Here is a 22,507-nt window from a genome sequence, read left to right as displayed (position 1 = left end):
CATTAAGTGAACCTGCAATTGGATCAGGTATGGAGACTCCGTACATCCCCCGTGATCAGGAGGATCGAGGAATTTGGAATTTCTCAAAACACTGCACTCTTGCAGGAATCAGAAATCACGTAAACTTTCACCATGCATACCTTCTGGAGGCAGGAAGCCCATTCCGTGCTCTCTCTCTCCCCCCCCCCCCCCCACCTCAACCACAAAAAAGAATTAAATACAAATTTGAGGGGGAAAAGATTGAAACAAGTCGTTTTGTTTGATTTTTTTTTTTATCTAAGGAACATTACTTATTCCTTTCCAGTGTTTATTTAAAAAACAGCAATTTCTGATTTATGTAAAACTAACTGGTGTAATTTACTGGGACCTCCCCTCTAATCAGAATAATCCCCCACCATTTTGTGGCCCCTCTGGGTGATAATTGTGTCACAAGGAATCCTGTCCCAGGACTGCTTCTCACTCATTTTGTCACACCTTCCTGCCTGTAACTGTGTCACTTTGGTGGCTCTTGTGGTGGCCTTTGTTCTAGAATCAATGTCTTTAGTTTCAGGAATTGGTCAGTCTTCAATGATGAGCGAAGGGATTCAAAGAATTCGAAGTAATGATGAAAATTGTGTCTGGAAAATAAAAGAGGTAAAAAAAATATCAATGCATGCACAAAACCAATTTTCATTCATCTGTTTTAAACAAATGACAGTAAGGAATGACCTAGTAAGATGAGATTGGTTTTGTGTTGAATTTTGATATCCCTGCATAACACAAGAGAGCCTATTGACAAAGTGTCAGCTGATACAGGTGAGACATCATCTACCTGGACAGGTATATACATTCAGGTGTGTACAGTGCAAGACCACCTTTCTTGTCAAAGAAATCTACCTTAGCTTTTTTTTCTATTGACGATTATCTCCTCAAATCTTATCTGATCTTTATATACATTACAAAGCCACTCTTAACTCTCTTATCAAATTTCACTTCATTTTCACAATGAATTTAATCAAATTTGACATAAAAATTCTTTTCAATTTGTTCTGAACACTATCTCCAGTATAAACATAGACCGGGAATTACCACACTCTTTTAAATACCACAGGTTCTTTTCTTATTTGAAAAATATCATAGGTAAAGAGGCATCAAATTCACTGATATAAGCAGTACAATCCCATAAAGAATTTCAGGTTCTTTTCTGAGTTGAATAACCTTGAAACTTTATAAGAGGCGTGTATGTATATCCATAAGTATTTATGTGCAGAGTGACCTAAATACCCCCTAAACACCGCACATGGTGATAATTAACCAGATCAAATTCTAATCTACACACATCATACCATGACCAAATTTTCTGACAACATTCACTAAAGTCTTGCACGACATTCCATTAAAAAAAAAGCCCCCTCCTCCCCTCGAAATCCCCAAAGTGCAATTAACTAAGGTATATTCAACAAGAGGCAAAATTGATGTATTGGTTTATAAGTACTAGCAGTATTACTACTGTAGACTGCACCTAGAGGAAGTAATGGACTCACATCATCAGGAGGACTGGAGCTAGGAGCTCTGAGGTGTTCAGGAGATGGTGAATGTAGGACCGTGTAAAATTCTGACAGGTGTAACAAGAGCAGCCAGGTACAGGGGCTCCGAAGTCCTCAAACATGCTGAAAAGTGACCAGAGAGACATTATGTCAGTGTTCAAAAGGCAGCATCTGAGCACACACACCACTCCACATTTATTTACGAGTAATCAGGTAAAATATTTATATATAACAAATACAGAGTGTGTTTATAAATATTTTTCAGCTGTGAACACACATTTAAAATGAATTCTTAAACCCTGTTCTTGAACTAAAAAAGATCTACTGGCTGAGCGATTCCGGATTCCACACTTGGGAAATGGTACGGTGAAGAAGCCCTCTACAAAGAGATGGAAGTATCCGCCAATCCTCACACACTTCAGCCTCTCTTTACACACCTGTTCCATACCTTTTATCTTTCAAGGAGATTTCGAACCCATCAGTTGACCTAGCCTCTCTTTCATTCTCCGAATTGTTGTCATACTGGAAGGAGAAGACTAGGGCCCCACCCCTCTCTGTGACCAGCCATGGGTAACTTGGACAATGAAGGAAAACAAAGCTACATGTGTATTGTACAAAAGGGTGTAATAAGTGTACTGCATGAAAATTTAAAAAATCACATATACATGTATATGTTATTCAGTGGAAGACTAAAACAAAACATTAAAATAAAGAAAGTTATTTAAAGGAAATAAATGTAAAGGTATATGAAATACAAAAAAAACTTCAAGGAAAATTATCATGTAAAAAAAACCCTTTTTTTGAAATTTTACAGGGCATGGTAAATTCAGAGTGCTAGAATTTTAAGTTTCTTTAACCTATTAAATCAGCACTAAGAATTAGATACGATTTCCACCAGCAGGGGTTACTTAACATGAACAGACAGTTTATTTACAAAATAAACCTGCAGGACTGCTGAGCCAGTGTTTCTTGAACTCACTTCCATATCATTTGGGAAAGCCCTATAGTTTCACATCTCCTTGCTTCAAAGGTTTTTCTTACATTTGTCAGCTCATGGAAAAGCCATAAACAAGAATGGTGGATTCATTTCCAGCTCCTTATACTGGTAACTGAAAATGCTGAGAAACCCATAAGCTGCCTGAATGATGTTAAAAACATTACCACTGATACTGTTTCTGTTGAGTTTGTAAACATTGAATAAATATGTTAATGGATGATATCCACAGACGTTTGTGTTAAGGATACCAGCTGTCAAATACATCAATGCCAAGCTCCAACGCCATAACAACCTGATCAGGTGACCAAACAGCGTGCATAAGTCTTGGCTTTTCCTCCGGCAAAATTTTCTTAAATAAAAACATATTTGATAAAATACCTCACAACTTACAGTTCTGAAAAAGAAGTTTTAATATTTTTCTTCTTTATAAATATGCCAAATATATACAGTATATATACTTACAAACACTTTGTTGCATAAATCTTTTATTTCTTCAACATCTATTTGTTTATTTTTCTCATTCTGTGCATAAAAACCTTCTATTACAAATCCTAAAAGAAAAAGTTCACTCAGGCTGTAAATTTTAATTACAAAATAGCCCACAGTAAATGGAGAATAATTGGAGATGCTGTAAGGGAGGTAACTCTAGCAAGACCTATGGTATTTGCTCACCATCAACATTCCTTGCAGCTGTTTCCCTGGCCGACCTCATTCTTGCCTCCTCATGGAATCCCCCCTCCACAGAACCAAACACACCCACATCTCGCAGTCTCTACAAAACAAGACCCAGGTGAAGATTACAGAATAGCCAGGTACCGGGAATCAGAAGTTGTTGATCGCCAAAACAAATCATAAAACTCTAGTATATCTCAGCTCAAATTTTTAATAAAGCTTTGGTATCTCAGCTAAAACAATTCAATAAACTTTAATATCTCAGCTCAAACATTTCATAAAGCTCTAGTATCTCATGTCAAACATTTTAAGGAACTCTAATACCTAAGCTAAAAAATTTCATGGAGCTCTAGTATCTCATCTCAAACATTTCATGGAGCTTTGGTATCTCATCTCAAACTTTACAGGGAGCTTTGGTATCTCATCTCAAACATTACATGGAGCTTTGATATCTCATCTCAAACTTTACAGGGAGCTTTGGTATCTCATTTCAAACATTACATGGAGCTTCAGTATCTCATCTCAAACATTACATGGAGCTTTGATATCTTATCTCAAACTTTACAGGGAGCTTCGGTATCTCATTTCAAACATTACATGGAGCTTTTGTATCCCATCTCAAACATTACATGGAGCTCTAGTATCTCATCTCAAACATTTCATGGAACCCTTGTATCTCACCTCAAACATTACATGGAGCTCTAATACCTAAGCTGAAACACTTAATGGAGTTCTAGTATCTCATCTCAAAGATTTCATGGAGCTTCAGTATCTCATCTCAAACATTTCACGGAGCTTCAGTATCTCAGCTCAAACATTTCATGGAGCTTCAGTATCTCATCTCAAACATTTCATGGAGCTCTATTATCTCATTTCAAAGATTTCATGGAGCTTCAGTTTCTCATCTTAAACATTTCACGGAGCTTCAGTATCTCATCTCAAACATTTCATGGAGCTTCAGTATCTCAGCTCAAACATTTCATGGAGCTTCAGTATCTCATCTCAAACATTTCATGGAGCTTCAGTATCTCATCTCAAATATTGCATGGAGCTTCAGTATCTCATCTCAAAAATTTCATGGAGCTTCAGTATCTCATCTCAAACATTTAAAGGATCTAAGCTGAAACACTTAATGGAGCTCCAGCATCTAATCATAGCTCCTCAAACTTAGCATTGCTGAAGACTTTTCAAAGAAATTTGAAATCTCCCTTTAGACTTTATTTTCATATCACAGTGCTCTTATATCTCAATTTAGGGACATTTTTTACATTTATACAAGATTTTAATTAGGCCCCATTACCAATGTTGAAAAGCAAATGTTTCTCTTACAATTTTGTATTTAAATATCTGCAAGGACTGATTGAATTTTTGTAGTGTCTCACCTCTGACTTTTTATGTAGTTCTAGTATCGTGTCCAGGAAGTCAAGTGTCCGGTCCACAGCTTTCATTGCACGCTTCCTCCCAGAATTCTTGTCAGTGTCACTGTCAGACAGGGCTTGGTAGAAAGTGGGACGGAAGGCCTCCTGACATTTCACAAACTGCTGGGGCTCTATCTACAAAATTCACTTGCATTTTAATGCCATGTAGAATATGAAATCTTTATGCATAAGAACATCCAAAACTTCTTGAAATATCGATCTTGGTGTCACATGATGAGAATAGAGAAGATATCTACAACAAGTATCGGGGACTACCATATACATGTCTTGATAGCATCACACAACTAGTTTCTAAAGGGGAGAATATTAAGAACTCAGATCAGTTTCATTGACCAGTTTCTACTAGAGAATATACTGTTTGATCTGATTTACTATAAGGGAGCATATCAATAACAAATTATTTATGTTTACTGACCAGTTTCTTGCCAGCTTTGTTCCAGACAGCTGTGCCTGCCTTTGTGTTGTATCCGGAGGGGATCTCTATACCTGTGTCATGTACAGAGATGTACACCAAAAAATCCTGTGAAACAAGAAGCCAGGAATTTACAAACAGTAAAAGATGAATACAAATGTTTAAATTCTGAACAAGGAATACCTGCAATGCTGTAAACTGGTCAACACCATGCTGGAACTTATTTAAAGCTTCTGTATAATCTGCCCTAAAAGGAAATGTCTTATTGGAGTCAGGCTTGGGGTAATGCTAAATGTAATGGTAATGCATTGCAATGCATTACATGTTTTCAAAGTAATGCTAGTAATGTGTAATGCCTCAAAATTAGCATTACAAGTAATGCTAATGTAATGCATTACTTTCCAAAATCTAGTGTAATGCTGGCATTACATGGCATTACTTTGCATTACTATGCATATTTATGCATGTTCACTTTAAAAAATGTGATGAATAAATGAATAGTTGAAATTAAATTTGATTAAATTTATTTTTAAAGAAGAAAGAAATAATTCTAATTAAGAAAAAATGTTTTAATTGTACATGTTTTATTAAAAAAGGTTTTTTAAAACTCATTTTTGAATTGTTTATATTACTAAAGATAACAGCACAATTTCATAACATTTTTAAGAGTGTTGTTATTAAGAGTTTTTAATCATTTAAACAATTTACTCCAATTAGTTTGCACTTCAATAAGAAATGTGTCAACAACACACTATGCCCCCAGGATCAAAACAATCTATTGTTATAAGAAGTGCTAAACACCCCAATCCCCTTCCCTTCGCAATATGTCACAATAGAAAAGGAGACAGACATGCACCTTTAAAAGCCAAATGAATGCACTGTCCATCCATGATGAAAATCAATATCGCTTCCAATATCATAACCCATTTGAAAATAATCTTACTTATTCTCTCTCTCTCTCTCTCTCTCTCTCTCTCTCTCTCTCTCTCTCCTGTATATTAATTACACTTTACATTAGTTTGGACTGATAGAAAATACAAGATTTATGTATTTAATCTATTATTGCACTTAATATATCCTAAGATAAAGATCGTCAAACAGTATTTTCCAGTCCAAGCTTTGACTGCTCCTGCAAAACATTTATTTAGTATAGCCCGGAAGATGGATGCATTTAAAAGATGAACCCTTTGAAACTTCGATCATAAAATGCAACAGCAATCTTTTGTCCTCCGTAAAAAGAAATACGATTAAAATAAATTAAGAAATATAACTGGGAAAAATCATCTGTTTATAAATTAATAAAATTAAGTGTCCAAAATTATAAAGATTTGTGTAATCTGGGGATATATCTATATTTAGCTTTTAAAAACCGCAACATTATTTCATAAATTGTTTTTTGTTACGCATGTTATCCTGTGTCTCTATTTCATAATTATCTGATATTGTATCATGCCAATTGTCTATAAATATCATTTTACTTATGTAATATGTTGTTCAAAATGTTGCCACAATATGATTATATATTGAGCAAATAAAGAATGACTCTTGTTTATTCATTGAATTTGAACCTGATACCGCAAGCATAAAGCTGTAGATATGTTAAAGAGTGTTGTACATTTGAAACATTTGCAAAGACTCTTTATTAGCTTTACTTTAAAAAAAAAGTAATGGTAATGGTAATGCATTACTTTACTCATGTAATGGTAATGTAATGCATTACTTCAAGAAAATCAAGTAATGGTAATGGTAATTTAATGCCCAAATTCATGAAGTAATGGTAATGTAATGCATTACTTTACAATGTAATTCGCCCCAAGCCTGATTGGAGTCAATATAGCTATTCAATAATATGAAAAAAAAATCACAAAATAACAGATAAAAAAAATTGTCGTTTTTTAATTACTATTACATTTGAAAGTGAATTAAAAAAAGAATTTTGAAAAATCAATTAAAAATGCTAAGAATGTTACAAAAGTTATGTGTTATAAGAGTTGATCACCGGTACTTTCAATTAGGAGAGGCAAACAATTTTAAGATATTACTAGTAATAAAATATTAACATAACTCACAGAGAAGATAAATGCATGTTTGCAATGGGAGGTAATTTTTCAATTCTTTTCAGCATGTCAACTGAAAGATATGGAGCACTGCCTAAAAGGATAAAATAAAGATGAAGTAATACCTGTAACTAGGGACGTATATACTAATGGGATAGGCAACTTCTACATTCACCATGTTTACCGATACTTCCCAAACTATCACGCGAGCCTTGACATGTTTTTAAAACTCTGTTTTATCCCAGTAAAATATTCATATTTCATTAGATTATTTATTTCCTCTTGTTAAAAGGAATAGCTTTTTCATACATTTTTAATCACATGTGGTTAACTAATTTAGATATAAAGAAAATATACATCAATTTTTACGTACTCTCGGAAATGGGGCAAAAATGGGTCTCGGGGTTTTGAGAACTCTGTCATAATTATGATCAGATCATCAGGGTTATAAAGTACAAATAACAATTCTAGAATAATTTCAAGATAGTTTGTGAAAGGTTTTATACCGATATATCAGATAACATCATAGATATTTGAAGTTAAAAATTACCTAAGAAATCAGGTACCGCATGATTTCGGTGAGACTAGCGAGAGTTGCCTATCCCATTAATATATACCTCCCTGCTGTATTAAACTTGGAAATATACATCTTGTTGTTCGTACAAAGTAATAGATCAAAGTTTAGTATTAAAATACTTGTAATTTAGTATCAATTAACATGTACCGGTATGTATCTGGCACAGTTTTTGGAATTTTAACAGATAAGTAAAATCCCTCTTATATTACATGTATTAGATGCATTTTTACATTTACCATGTATGTATAAAACCAGTACATTATTTGTTTTTATTCACAATTTCTTTTCACGGTGCGACTCGGGTGACCAATTAATCAAATACATGATTCATGTACTATTTCAAACGGGACACTACAGAACTTATATCCCCAGTTCTATACACAATGCTTACCCTTTTTCGTATAGAGTGTACACAGAGGGGTTTCCACTTCTTTGTTCTCTCCATCATTCACCGCTCTTGTACACGAGAGTGTTCCCACTCGACAGCCACAATGCGACACGGATCGTAATGAAAATCTCATCACAATATTTGGTAAAGTGAAAGTAGGCACACGTTTTCCGTTTTCCTTCAAGGGGGACGTACTAAAGACCTGAAATACTAATGACCTGAAAGACCTGAAATTTTATATAAATGATACTTTTCTAAGATTTTTATCAAATAAAATTACTTGTGGGTGTTTAAATCATATTTCCAGGTATAATTTTGTTTAAAAAATATCATAATGACCAGTTATTCATGCAAAAATATGAAAGACCTGAGAATTTGAATTGACCTGAAATTTTCAAATGACCTGAAATTTTAAATGATTGATACATTTCTATGTTCTGTGTCAATATTAATGTCTATTTGTAAGTTTTTAATCATATTTCCAGGTATATAAGTGTTAAAATATATCATACTGATCAATTATTTATGCAGGAGTACGAAAGACTTGAAAATTTGAATTGACCTGAAAATTTCAAATGACCTGAAATTTTATATAATTGATACATTTCTATGTTCTGTGTCAATATAAATGTCTATTTGTAAGTTTTTATCATATTTCCAGGTATATAAGTGTTAAAATATATCATACTGATCAATTATTTATGCAGGAGTACGAAAGACCTTAAAATTTGAATTGACCTGAAAATTTGAGCTGACCTGAAATTATATATAATTGAAACATTTCTAAGTTCTGTGTCAGTTTTAATGTCTAAAAGTATCATTTATATCAATTATATAAAATTTCAGGTCATTTGAAATTTTCAGGTCAATTCAAATTTTCAGGTCTTTCACATTTCTGCTTGAATAACTGATCATTATGATATTTTTCTAAACAAAATTATACCTGGAAATATGATTTAAACCCCCACAAAGTAATTTCATTTGACCAAAATCTTATAAAAGTATCATTTATATCAATTATATAAAATTTCAGGTCATTTGAAATTTTCAGGTCAATTCAAATTTTCAGGTCTTTCATATTTCTGCTTGAATAACTGATCATTATGATAATTTTTTAAACAAAATTATACCTGGAAATATGATTTAAACCCCCACAAAGTAATTTCATTTGACCAAAATCTTATAAAAGTATCATTTATATCAATTATATAAAATTTCAGGTCATTTGAAATTTTCAGGTCAATTCAAATTTTCAGGTCTTTCATATTTCTGCTTGAATAACTGATCATTATGATATTTTTTTAAACAAAATTATACCTGGAAATATGATTTAAACCCCCACAAAGTAATTTCATTTGACCAAAATCTTATAAAAGTATCATCTATATCAATTATATAAAATTTCAGGTCATTTGAAATTTTCAGGTCAATTCAAATTTTCATATTTCTGCTTGAATAACTGATCATTATGATATTTTTTTAAACAAAATTATACCTGGAAATATGATTTAAACCCCCACAAAGTAATTTCATTTGACCAAAATCTTATAAAAGTATCATCTATATCAATTATATAAAATTTCAGGTCATTTGAAATTTTCAGGTCAATTCAAATTTTCAGGTCTTTCATATTTCTGCTTGAATAACTGATCATTATGATATTTTTTTAAACAAAATTATACCTGGAAATATGATTTAAACCCCCACAAAATAATTTCATTTGACTAAAATCTTATAAAAGTATCATTTAGGTGCGCTAACTACATGAATCATAATACAAGTTTTAAAAAATATTTTATATTATGTCAGAAGCATTTTATATTAGCATTTCAATAAATGATAAAGACAAAATTAATTTACGAAATAATAAAAATGATATTTTATAGAGCAATAGATGAAACTTAAGAATTCTGTTTTAGACTTTTAATTCGAGCATTTCGTTAATTAGTGTAACCGACCATTTTGTTACCTCCATTTTAAGAAGAGTAATTTTTATCTACTTGTAAAAATGGTTTACGTCAATTTTCCACAAAATTTAACCGAAGAAGAGCTCATTTTGAAGCAAAAATATGCTACTTTGAAAAAGAAGGTATTTTTTGTATATCAATGAATTCAAATAAGATATTTTTGGGAGGGGGAGATTTCTACAAGCTACCATTCTGTGAATAACGAAAACCTAAAATTTTCGATGACACTGAAATTACAGGATAGGTAAAAATTTTAAACTTTCTTCATAGCACTTTTGTTTGACTCAATAACTAAATAAATCTAAAATTCTTAATTTTAACAGAAAAAGGCATTACAAGCAATAAGAACAGCAAAACCAGAGCGGGTACAAGCTGAGGCGGCTCCTGCTAAAAGACGTAAGTTTGTGACAAACAGTAACCTTATTAGCCAGCGTCAGTGACATTCTCTGAATCAAAATTCTTGCACATGAACGAGCATATTGGTTGCACTAAAATGATAAATATATATTATTTTTAGTCTAATACATCGACAAGCATTCTATGCCAGAGTAAAATTGTTTGAGTATAAACTGTGAAATATATGTCTATAATAAATGATATCTCTGTCTTACAGCTGCAGCTGAGTCTGCAGAAGATGCCAAGGAACAAGCCAAGAAACTACTCAAGTCAGGGGTAAACATCGCAGATCATGCAGCATATTTTATTTATGTACATTACAGAGATAAGCAAAAATGCTAAGAAATAAGTTATTATTTTTTTGACAAACAGATTTTTGTTATAATTTTTGACTGTCAATGATTTTCTCTTTTTTTGCAGTCGATCAAAATCAAAGTAGACAATGAGAAACAAAGTTTTAAACGATCCAAGAACCAAGAGAGAAAATTAAAGGTAATTTGAAATCATCTATTATTGCCTATATCAAAACTTATTCATCAGTATAATTTATAGAATTATACATTGTAAAATATTAAGTTAGTGTTAAAAAGGTGTATTCATTATTGGATTTCTTGTGTTGACCTCTTTATCAGGATCCTGAGAAGACCCCAACAGCTGTAGGATTTCAACCTTTTTCAGCAGCTCAAGCCGAGGAAGAAGACAAAGATGGAAATGTAAAGAAACAAAAACTGACTTGACGTTCATTTATTATTTAAAATAGAGTATAGATATTGATTGCTTGATAATTTTTGTTGCTATTTTTTTTTTTAACAGAAAACTTCTCAGAGACCAAGGATGAGGGGCCTGTATGACAGTTTTGTCAGCGGAGGTATTACTTTGTGTATCTGTCCTATTTATCTCCTAATTAGACATGTATAGAAAATTTCATTCATTACGACATGATTCTAATTTGAAGAAATTCTATATACAGCAATAACGGGTATTGTTTAATAGAAGATTTGAACCAGTTTGATCAATTTACCCATTCCCGACAGGTTATGATCGTGAAAGAGAAGAAAGAAGGGAAGAGAGAGCTCAGCAGGAGCGACGGGATCGAGACTACGACCTGCCTAAGAAAGGAAACACGATTTATGTTAATGGATTAGGGATCACTGAGGAGATCCTCAGGAAGGCTTTCTCTAATATAGGCACCATACTCAACATCAATATGGAGCGGGATAAACAGTATGTCTTTTTCTACAAGGTCTTTATGTTATTTTTGTTTATGATAGTAAGAGGTTAATACTTCATTAATGTATTTTATATGACCTTTGTAATCACAGATGTCTTGATGTTTTTCAGTGTTGGTTTTGTTTCTTTTGAGAGAATGGAGTCGGCAGATACAGCCATTGCTGAGGTACTTTTTTGTTGTAAACAAATTTTTGGTCAATGGATACATTGTTTCATCACTTGCTCCGTAGGTAAATAAATTAAAGAGATTCTATTTAGGGTGATTTCACCATGCATCAGACACCTTTGGATTTCTCCCTTTGTTCACGCATCAAATATTGTTCAAATATAAATAAAACTTGTTTTAAAAGTTACAGTTTTTCCCCTTGCATAATTATTGGAGAAAAATTTGTGAAATTGTTCAAAATGTAGAAAATAAAGCACATTAATGAAGTGTTGAACTATTTCACCATGGATCGGACAATATTTACCAAGCATCGGGCAGCTATAGCAGAACAGTGGAGATTAAAAATAACAACATTTTCTGGTTTTAATGCAAAAATACAAAGGTCCGGAATAATTAATTTATTCAATTGCTATTCAGATTTCTTTTAATGTAAATCCTCAAATCTACATATAGGAATTTAGACTAGTGCTTCTCTTTAAAGGAATACTTATCATAAGGGGTTCTTTATCGTGCCAGCTCCTACAGGAACTTTGGACTAAAAAGCCTGTGTTCGTAAAACTCGATTTTTAAGTGGTCTGAGGAAAATGTATCAATTACTTTTTAAATTTTTATTTTACTTCACATTTAAAGTATATCACAAGGATTGGGCACATAATATCCTTATTATTAGAAGAAATCATGCAGTGAAAACTGTCCGATGCATGGTTAATTTGCGTCCGATCCATGGTGAAATGAACATATGGAGCAAAAATGACCTTGACATTAATTGTTCAAATTTTCAAAACTTACTTTTTTCTAATTATTTTACGCAGAGGGTGCATTTTCACTAATTCACAATCAAACGCACAACATTCAAATAATGCTTTAGTGTAAAATCTTCGTAACTAATTTTTCAATGATGTGGTATTTGACGTCATTTTATGATGCCTATATTGCTATTTCTTTGACAATGTGAGTGTCAAATTCTTAATAATGATAAAATTCATTTGTTGTAATTCAGGATTATACGAAACCACACAAGAGCACATGCACATTTATTTGTATATTTATAAACAAAGCTGTCCGATCCAAGGTATGTGTCCGATGCATGGTTAATTCACCCTAATAGTTTAATATTGTTTGACATTGTTTCATTACTTTCCTCTATAGGTGAATGGGGCAATGGTTGAAGGAATTCAGTTAAAAGTGACCATGGCACGTAGACAGCCATCTTTTGATCAGAACAATGACCAGTCTACCAAATCCTGGTCCTCCATAGGTATGGTGCTCTCTTTGCAAGCCTTTAATCTACAGAGCGTTTTGTAAAGAGTCTTGTGCAATAACATACTTGTGAAATCTAATGTATTGGTACCACATACATGTATACCCACAATTAGGAAACATTGTCTTTATAATTTATTATTAAACTCCAAATTGTGTACATGTTTTACAGTATTCATGCAAGACATTTACCAGGGTTACAAATTGTTATCTTTTAGCTGCCAGTAATTCTCAGAAGAGCTCCTACAAAGACAAGAGGGAGATTGTGAGCTATGATGCGGAGGATATCTTTTGATTGTCAGCCCTGTTGTAGTGTTGTACAAGACTAGACCACTCAGTGCAGCCACTATGTCCATTATAGTTAAAGTCCAGTGTTAACAAGAGGTCAACATCGCATCGTCAATACATTGACATACAGTGCGCAGTGTTAAGTGAGGACTAAATGAGAGTTCACAGAAAAACAACACATAATTCTTGTGGAGTTTATTCTACCTTTACTGCAAGAAAATTTGAAAAAAGTTTGCAAAGACAGTAACATCAAAAGAATGAGCTGAACATGCGAAGCCTAACTCAGTCCCGTACCTAGCAAATCTGTCTCTGTGACAAAAGCTATTCATGTACAAAAGTTGAATTTATATTTTCAAAAATGTACATTGTAAAGCAAAGCTAAAAATGTAACAGAAATAGGGTGAAAAATGAAATTAATGTTCTTCCCACTAGTTAATTTCGAAATTTTTGTTACTGTATCCTAATTAATCATTATTAAGTTATAAAGTTTGAAATTACATGTTGCATTTGTTAGATTGATTTAGCAATACAAGTGAGTGATATCTACAAATAAGTTTCACTCAGTATATGAATTTACATCAAAATCTTGGTTTTTTTTTTAAACTGTCAGGTACAGAGCCAAACTTGTACACAAAAGGTCAAGCTGAATCTATCAATTGATATTCTAAAAGCCATTGATCTTTCAAACCATGTAATGGTCTTTTTTTGCAAATCTTTGAATATAATTTTTTCTAAATAAACATTTTTTATATTTTTTCATCAAAATCCTACATCCATGAATCTTCAGAAACAAGTTTGGACTTGTCCTCTTCTGAGTGTGATACAGATAATAGATGCACAATACATGTGTACAAATCTCAGATCTACAGATAAGTAAGAATAGTACAATAAATAGCGAGATACTATACTATGTATAATGTGAATACATGTATTTATCTTTCACAACACATAGGAATATATTTGTATAATGGAACTCTATTCTTTATACAGTCTATATAAACGGGTAATAATGGTGGGAAATATAATATAAATAAAATAAAAAAAATCTTCACAGGGGAGGAAAAACCAACCAAAAGAAAAATAATGGGCGGAATGAAAGCCATCACAAAAAAAAAGAGAAAACAAAATCTGTAAATATAATACCCAACTTGTCAGCATCACAGACTAAATATTTGGGGACAGAATCATTTGTACAGTTGTTTACTTGTGTAAACAACAGAAACCTTGTATGGTAAGAAAATAGCTGTAAACAAGCAAACAAAACCATGATACCACAATTTAAGTACTTAAAGGATAAACTGCTAAATGGCGACATGACACAAAAAATATCACTTGCATGAAGTAACACATAAAAGTATTTGACTAGATATAATGGCACTGGTTTATACAACTGTATAAAAACCTCCATAATGCTTAAAATATATACAAGTGCTTCAGAAACATGTAAAAATAATCTGTACATCATTGTAAGCAAGCTTTAGAAGTGTAAAGTAGTCAAACTTCCAGCCTCTCTCTCCTCTCTTTCTTTCTCTTCAATAACCAGTTCAGTAAGTTCTTGCTTACTGATATATATACGTCAAGAAAAACTTGATAAACACAAAGAATAAATTCCAAAAGAAATGAAATAATTACCAGTAAACATAATCATAAAATAATCATGGCAGTGCACACTGGTTGTGTAAATGTTTTTATATAAAAGCTCTTGAAAGTTTACAATGTGCACAAACTATATATCTCCTATGTACAATAATATTTACCAAAGTTTGCCCATCCACGTACTTTGAACTCAAAACACCAGCAAGTTCAAAGCTTTCCTTTTCTTAATTTTCTTTCACTGACTTGTGCATTGTACTTTTGTTATCAAAGCACCCAATTTTGTTTCACTTAAAAACTGTATAAACCTAATTTTTATACAATTTTTTTTCTGGCAAGTTGATAACTTTTCTGCAATGATTAATTTTTGCAAGCAAGTATTAATTCTTTTTTAATTCCAGAAGTACTTTTTGTATATTGCTTCAAATCTAACCAATATTTATTGCACTTGAATAATTCTTGGTTTATGGTGTTTTGAAGTTCAAAGTCCATGAATGTGAGTAAACATGTATTTTGCAATAACCAGACATGAAATTATTGGATTCATAAAATATCTATAAATCTATTGTATATCTGCAAACATATGAACATGGTTTAAAGTTCAAACATAAAGCACTGTACAAATTGGTTCAGATAAAGCCATATATATAGCAGTTCTTGGGTGGTTGGGGGGCTCAGACAACAGGAAGTCCCCAGCAGGTTACATGTCGGTCAGCGCTGGAGCTGATAAAGGCCAGCTGACTTGGGTGCCATCGACATTGAATGACCTTGTCTTCATGTTCTGCCACCACCACACTGGGTAGGGGTCGAAGAAGGTCGCCTGTAAAATGAACAGTTAAAAAATCCAGTTAAAGCAGAAGTTAAAATCTACATCATGTATGAAATTTGCACACTTATATTAATTAAAAAGAATAACAAATTGTTTTAATACAGTTGAACTTTGGTTTCCTTTCGATACAAGTAAATCACAAGATTTGGAAGTCCTAACCATTTATTTTAAGAGTTTAATTTTATCTCCAAATCTTTAATTAACAAGAGATGTTTGTGAAACACTTATGCCCCCCTCCCTTGGAAACATCCACAGAGAAAATGAACATAAACTGCAAATATTTGGAATTTTTCTAAGTCCAAGGGGCATTACTCTGTTGAAAATTGCTCTATCATACCCAAAATCGAACTTGACCTAGATATTATCAGGATTAACCTGTATACCATATTTCATCTCAATATGTTTATCCTCTGCGAAGAAAATGAGCGGTAACTGCAAATAACTGGAATTTTTCTATTCCCAAGGGCCATAACTCTGTCGAAAATTGCTCGAACCTAATACAAATTTGACCTAGATATTATCAAGATAAACCTGTATACCAAATTTCATTTCAATATGTTCATCCTCTGCGAAGAAAATGAACGGAAACTGTTGGTGAACCGACCGACAGACAGCAGCAAAGCAATATGCCCTCCCTTTTTGAAGGGGTGCATAATTAATTTTTCTCAGTTCCATACAGTATGAGATAACAAGGTTTGACAAAGTCCTTTTATAAATATGTACATACCGTGCATGTCAGTCATAATGATCTTCTTGTCATATGAGCCAGTCAGCAGATAGAAAGCGTTCATTGAGAATCGGACTGTGCGACACTCCCCAGAGTGGGGTCGGAAGCTCTGGATCCCTCTCGACCCTCTGATGTCATACAGCATCACGCTGCCATCTTCATGGCCTGAGGCCAGGAGGCGCCCCGAGGGGTCCACACATACTGAGGCAAAAGCACTCCCTTGGAAGAAAGAAATCAAACTGTGAATAATTTCTTACAGAGAAAAATGTTATTCAATACATTCTAAATTGTGTAGCCATTATATTAATACATTACTCTTCTTAAAATGGAACCACCATCACAGTGATTTAAAGGGTCTTGGAATACAAAGTTATGTTTCATTTTATTCACATGATTACTAGTCATCTACAAGCAAGTAGAACAGTGGTCCCTGTACATAAAGATTACTAGGCAATTCAATACTGTAAATTCCTAATTACGGTAAACACAAGGAATTACGGTAATCTCCGCGAAAAATCATAAAAGCACATCTCCCGGATGTAAACTATTTGGAATTATGAAAAAAATTGGTGTATGCGATTTTATATTCTCGGTTTTTGATGCAAAACCATTAAATCATGGAATTCAGTACCCGTGTAAATAAAAGGAATCTACAATAAGCTGTAGATGGACTGTACGTACCAGTGGAGCTAGGAACAACAGTGATTGCGGTGGAAGCTCGGAGGTCCCAGAACCTGGCCGTCTTGTCTGCTGATCCACTGACAAACATACAGCCACCCCAGGAATGAAGGGCATACACATGACCTAAAAACATACCCAACACTTTTTAACAAACTATAAAACAAACTTACATTTATCAAATTTATTAATCTTTTGTATAAAATGGATAAAACAAATTTAAATTATCAAATAAATTTTTTAATGCAAGTGATTTTTTTATATTCTCTTAAATTTTTTTTATTCTCTTGAAAATTCATACCCGAGTGTCCGGCCATTGCTCGTACAGGCATGCCAGTCTCACAGTCTGTGACGTAGATCTTACAATCCCCTGCCCCTCCGCTGATCAACAGAGACGACCGATTTATTGTGTCCTGCATAAAGACCATGTCTCGTACTGTACCGTCATGAAAGGATAACTCCATTTCAGGCCCTGCAAGGTAAACAAGTACCGGTACATGTATAAGGAAGGTGTACTGATGTACAGCAAGAGAGTTTCAGATGCAAGATTAATCAATTTTTATTGTCAACCAAGAGCAAAACTTGATACCTTTTATGTATAAGCAAATCAGAGGTAGTATAAGTTATAGTAAAATGTATCCTTGTGACAAAGTCAAAGTTGTTTCAGTGTAAATTTTATGCTGGAATAGTGTCATAATCTATGACTTTGAATTTGTGAATTACAAAAATTATTCAAACTAACCCACACATACTACATGTGTGTATCCTTACACATCTTCCTACAAAAATTGGTAAACAAGAGAATTCCCATTCCTAATACATGTACTAGTCTTTACAATCTATCCTGTAAGTTCAGTTTACCTTGTGCGTTCATGTCCATGTTGTACTGGAACATCTTGATGGTCTTGTCGTTGGAGCCGGTGGCCAGTAGATCCCCCATGGGGCTCCAGGCCACACAGTAGATGGAGCCCTTGTGGTGCTTGTGCTTTGTGTACATGGTCTGTGTCTCAAACGTCTCGTGAGTCTCACTGTGTTAAAAACATCTCTTTTAACAGATATTGGATTTCAAGAAAAGTCTTCAGATAATTTATATTCTGCTTTAAATCTTTACATTATTTAAATCCTACACAATATCATTATAGATGTATATTGTTTTTCAAAAAGACAATGAATTTTTACCTGAGATTGGAAACATCTGGGAAGGCACAGACCCGCAGGGTCTTGGAGTTGGATCCGACAGCGAACATGGTTCCAGAGGGATGGAAGGCCACCGTCCGGATAGCCTGGGGGTCCTCCAGACGACAGATCGGGACAAACTTAGGACGGGACATCTTCTGGTCCTCAAGCTAACAAACAGATTGAAATACATGCGTATCACTATAGTTTACCTTCTAATGTGTATTAATTTATGAACCTCCTTTATAAAATCTCAATAATTTTGTGTCTGACAGATAAAGAATCAAACCAAACAGAATCTTACATCAATCTGGCTGATGGGTCTGGGTGTCTTTTTGGGGCTCTGAGATATTACTGGTCCAATTGGTTTGGTTCCCACTCCCCCAACAACAGCGGGCTTATTGTCTAATAAATTATTTCAAATGTAGAATGCGAAGATGAAATAGGATACAATTAATTTTTTCCTCTTCATTTAATTTTTTTTCTTAAAAAATAAACTTTATGAATAACCATTTGAACATTTACTATCTTTAGTACAGGTATAAAGATTTATCATGAATTGGTTACTGGCATTGTCCTTTGGACTAGGTGAGTGTCTGTTTTGATAGACAGTTAATAGATCATATTCTTTTCAACAAGTATCATAAATAAAATTGATAACATATCATTATAATATAAAATGTCCATACATTACAACAATCAATTTTACAACATAAATTGACAACCAAAAGCACAATTCCATGCTAAAGATTGCAAACTTTCTACAAATAGATCATGCGCTTAATATTTGTGATTATCATATGACATTTCTACTAACATATTTTTTTCTGTTTTTAATTTAGCAGATTTCACACATACATGAGTAAACTTTTATTATTTATAATTTATGGCACATAATTCAAGATGTAAAGATATGAACATGCTTTGTTAGTAAAGATTATCATGTGAAGGGTTCAGGGGGATGATTCTGTAGATTCAAAGACAAGACTGATCCAACAATCAATACCAGTCTGTAACTACATCATGTACAGCAAAACTCTAACAACATCCATTAAGGGAATGAAATGGAATTCATTCTAAGACCATCTTGTCTGCAAAATGATATTAATATCAATAATCTACTGCACATCCAGGCTGCAAAAACCTGAATAAGTAGTCATAGGATGGCAATTTGATTAAACATGAAGGGATGCTGCAACAAAACATTTCCTTCAAAACAGAACTATTTTCATCCCATAATCTGTTGAGACAGGCATTTGATGCAGGTTGTCATGCATCACATGGTCACCTTTACTGGGCACTGGCGCCCTCTTGGCTCTACCCAGACCTCCAGGGGTCAGAGTTGTGGGCCTTGTGGCAGTCCCGCGGCCCAAGGATTTTGAACCTGTTGTCTTTGTAGGTTTTGAGTCTGCACATTTTTCTCTACCTGCAGTTGCAGGTGTGCTTGTTTTTCTGCTGGTAGCAGGCTTACCCTGACTGCCTTGGGTATTGGGTGTGGCTTTAGCTTTGACAGATTTAGTGGAGTGGGTGGTAGAACGGCCTGTGACAGAGGCTAAAGCTGTTACAAGTTTGTTAGTTACAATAATTCTTTCATAATTTTGTGAGGTTAGCCAGTATCATTTAATTTACAGTAAATTACCTGTAGGCTCTGGCTGTCTTGATGAGTCTATGACAGGTGCTGATTCTCTGGGTAATGTGTTAGGGCTTGGTGGAGGGTTTACTTTGCTGGTTTCCTCAACATTGACCGGGGTCAGAATGCTCCTGTCTGACCCTAGCTCGTGACCCCCAACCACAAACTCACAGGTGGGGGTATTGGCCAGACTGTCTACTTGGTAGATGTGTGTTACAGGGTGTGTCACAGGGCTGGTTTGTCTGTTACAGACAGGGTTAACATCAGGGATTGGTGTTGGGACAGTCTGAGAATTTACTGTGTTGACATTTGTGGGACTGTTTGAATGTTTTTGAACAGGTTTACTATTGAGCTTGTTTGTCTGGTTTATGTGTGAAACATTGTTAGTTTGATTTGAATGCGAGCCTGGATTTTGTGGGAAAATGGACTCTGTAAAACAGAATGTAAAAAATAAAACATAAATCAAAGGAATATAGAAACAACTTGTCAGACTCTGTTATGTACCCTAAACCTTGTGATTTTCACTTGGTCTTCCCTACAGATTTCATTTAATATGTGATATTTTAAAATCATAATGGTCATAATAATATAATATACTGTATGTTTTTCTAGCCTAGAATATAGTTTTGAACACTAACACAAAATAACGAAAAAAAATCACATAAATAGTATATATACATAAACAAAAATGAACAAAGTACTAGGTAACAACAACTAAACAAACACTGATAGGACAACAACAGAATTGGAAGTAACAATGTCTGACATATACCTCACCTAACAGCTGACACAGAATACCTAAAACACAGTGAACACCTGTATCCTACCTGTCTGCTCCTGTGTGGCCGGTCCCTCTCTGTTGTCAATCATGCTGGTCTTGCTTTCAATCGTCATCAGCTCCTTCAGCATCTTCTCTCGCTGTTGCTCATATATCTCTATCTGTTCTCTACACACCTGTTTCTGCCGCTGAAATTCCTTTAACAGTTCTGTGGATGACTTGCTCATTTCTTCATCAACAGTTGGCTTGGGATTATTTTTGTTCTGTAACTTGTCTTGTGGGGCTATAGTTGCAACAGGTGGAGTTGGCTTTGTCTCATCATTCAGGTTTAGGTTTTTATTTGTCTGAGGCTTTCCTTCTTCAACTTTCTGTCTTGGAGAATTTTCCTCCAATACTGTCGAACTTTGAGTGTTCACCATCTCTCCTTCTGAAAACAGTTTATCCATCGACATCTGCATGGGGTCTTTTAAAGCATTATTCAGACCAATGCCAGACACAACAGACATGGACTGTGACAGTGTGCTGCTTCCACTGACCGAGGCAGACATGTTCTTCCTTCCCCCCTGCCAGAGCCCTCGACTCAAGCCATCAAACTGTGGGTTTAAAGATCTTGTCATGACATCTGCAGACCTTGGTCTCATGTTGGGAACAGCTGAATGAGGAAACAGCTTGGGTTTGATAGGGGTCACTAGAATTTGCTCTGACCATGATGCTTCTAAAGTTGGTTTTACTAACTGTCTTATGTCAAATTTCAATGATTTCTGCTCAAAGGGGCAAGAGAATGTTTCGTTTGGTATGTGTTGCAACCAGGAAATCAAACTAAGATCAGCATCACTAAATCCAGAATTTGTGAGGAGAGCAGGAAATGTCATTTCATCACATGCCTCAGAGCTGGTTGCTCTCTGCTGGCAATACTCAACACAAGATTCATAAAGAATGCCCTTCAGCACTAGCTGAAGAAGTCTGTCATCCTCAGCTGTTTTTGCATTCTTTTTGGATTGATCCATGGGTGTAAGATACTTCTCCACAAGGGGGGTTACATCTCGGAAACACTTCACTCTGGCATTACTTGGATTCCAATTCTGGTATTCCGGATGATCAGAAATTTTGGGAATTGTTAAAAGCAAGCACAAGTTATTGTAATCTTCTTTAGAAACACATAAGCTTTCTAAACTGTTCAGACATTTAACTACCTCTTCTACGGTGAAATCATAATTCTGCATTACACTTGGTTCTGACTTGATGCATAAAAGCTCAAGATATTTGTGTTTCATAATGATGTACTGAAATTTTGTGTAGTTGAAAGTCTCAACGGAACTCAGAGGTTGGATAAAATCGATAACATCATCCCATTGACCGTCTAAAATCAGCTGTCTAAGAAATAACATGTCATCAGAAAATTCGCCATTGATGATACCCGTTTCTCTTTCTACCGAAAGCATAGAAATATTCAGATCTCTGTTGTGCAAAAATTCTGATACCAGTCTGACCACATCGGTCTCGTCCACAATAATACTTGGAGCAGGCATATTCAAAATTTCTGGGAATGGTCCAATTACATTTATTCTGGAGGAGAGAGTTTACCCACAGACACAGTCACACTGATTTATTTTCGCCATCGTCAGAATTTTCTCCACCATTTTGAATAAAAATTCTTGTTCTACTCGGAACTCTTCGGTTTGTGAGTACAAACTCTCAACATAAAGTCGAAGATAGCCGAA

The 22,507-nt window shown here is 34.2% G+C and overlaps 3 protein-coding genes across 6 annotated transcripts; 1 reads left to right on the top strand and 2 right to left on the bottom strand.

Moving 5' to 3' along the window:
- Positions 1-259: 259 nt before the first annotated feature.
- Positions 260-8,242, bottom strand: LOC128157365 (queuine tRNA-ribosyltransferase accessory subunit 2-like). Its single transcript, XM_052819869.1, is given in 13 exon segments — positions 260-461; positions 463-496; positions 499-617; positions 1,524-1,649; positions 1,975-2,100; positions 2,772-2,872; positions 2,986-3,074; positions 3,196-3,295; positions 4,578-4,748; positions 5,050-5,154; positions 5,230-5,293; positions 7,116-7,197; positions 8,072-8,242. Coding segments are annotated over 13 exon segments (1,365 nt in total). The 5' UTR covers positions 8,202-8,242; the 3' UTR covers positions 260-343.
- Positions 8,243-10,006: 1,764 nt separating this feature from the next.
- LOC128192058 (negative elongation factor E-like) lies at positions 10,007-14,348 on the top strand. Its single transcript, XM_052864472.1, has 10 exons — positions 10,007-10,157; positions 10,359-10,431; positions 10,649-10,707; positions 10,852-10,923; positions 11,064-11,144; positions 11,245-11,299; positions 11,466-11,655; positions 11,773-11,827; positions 12,977-13,085; positions 13,306-14,348. The coding sequence occupies exons 1-10, from the start codon at positions 10,077-10,079 to the stop codon at positions 13,380-13,382; spliced, it is 852 nt and encodes a 283-aa protein (XP_052720432.1). The 5' UTR covers positions 10,007-10,076; the 3' UTR covers positions 13,383-14,348.
- On the bottom strand, positions 13,556-22,454 carry LOC128192054 (WD repeat-containing protein 47-like). Of its 4 annotated transcripts, none has more exons than XM_052864464.1 (10): positions 20,836-22,454; positions 20,018-20,437; positions 19,667-19,936; positions 18,683-18,783; positions 18,382-18,548; positions 18,064-18,230; positions 17,504-17,674; positions 17,206-17,328; positions 16,525-16,743; positions 13,556-15,788 (listed from the first exon to the last, which is right to left on the bottom strand). In XM_052864464.1, the coding sequence occupies exons 1-10, from the start codon at positions 22,313-22,315 to the stop codon at positions 15,643-15,645; spliced, it is 3,264 nt and encodes a 1,087-aa protein (XP_052720424.1). In that variant the 5' UTR covers positions 22,316-22,454; the 3' UTR covers positions 13,556-15,642. The 4 variants fall into 4 exon arrangements, with proteins under 4 accessions (XP_052720424.1, XP_052720425.1, XP_052720426.1 ...); XM_052864465.1 differs by having other exon boundaries at positions 19,667-19,930; XM_052864466.1 differs by having other exon boundaries at positions 19,667-19,918.
- Positions 22,455-22,507: the final 53 nt, after the last annotated feature.

Source organism: Crassostrea angulata, chromosome 7, assembly GCF_025612915.1.
Source record: "Crassostrea angulata isolate pt1a10 chromosome 7, ASM2561291v2, whole genome shotgun sequence".
Classification (NCBI taxonomy): domain Eukaryota; kingdom Metazoa; phylum Mollusca; class Bivalvia; order Ostreida; family Ostreidae; genus Magallana; species Magallana angulata.
This window is presented reverse-complemented; position numbering and strand designations above follow the sequence as displayed.

Bases quoted from the DNA above. Each gene is read 5' to 3' on its own strand.
- LOC128192058 (XM_052864472.1), top strand. From the start codon at position 10,077: ATGGTTTACGTCAATTTTCCACAAAATTTAACCGAAGAAGAGCTCATT. The intron at 10,708-10,851 runs GTAAACATCGCA...CTTTTTTTGCAG, and splicing joins AGAAACTACTCAAGTCAGGG to TCGATCAAAATCAAAGTAGA. The intron at 11,656-11,772 runs GTATGTCTTTTT...GATGTTTTTCAG, and splicing joins AATATGGAGCGGGATAAACA to TGTTGGTTTTGTTTCTTTTG.
- LOC128192054 (XM_052864464.1), bottom strand. From the start codon at position 22,315: ATGCCTGCTCCAAGTATTATTGTGGACGAGACCGATGTGGTCAGACTG. The intron at 18,231-18,381 runs GTAAAAATTCAT...TTTTTAACACAG, and splicing joins CCAGATGTTTCCAATCTCAG to TGAGACTCACGAGACGTTTG. The intron at 15,789-16,524 runs GTATGTACATAT...TTCATTTTACAG, and splicing joins CATTATGACTGACATGCACG to GCGACCTTCTTCGACCCCTA.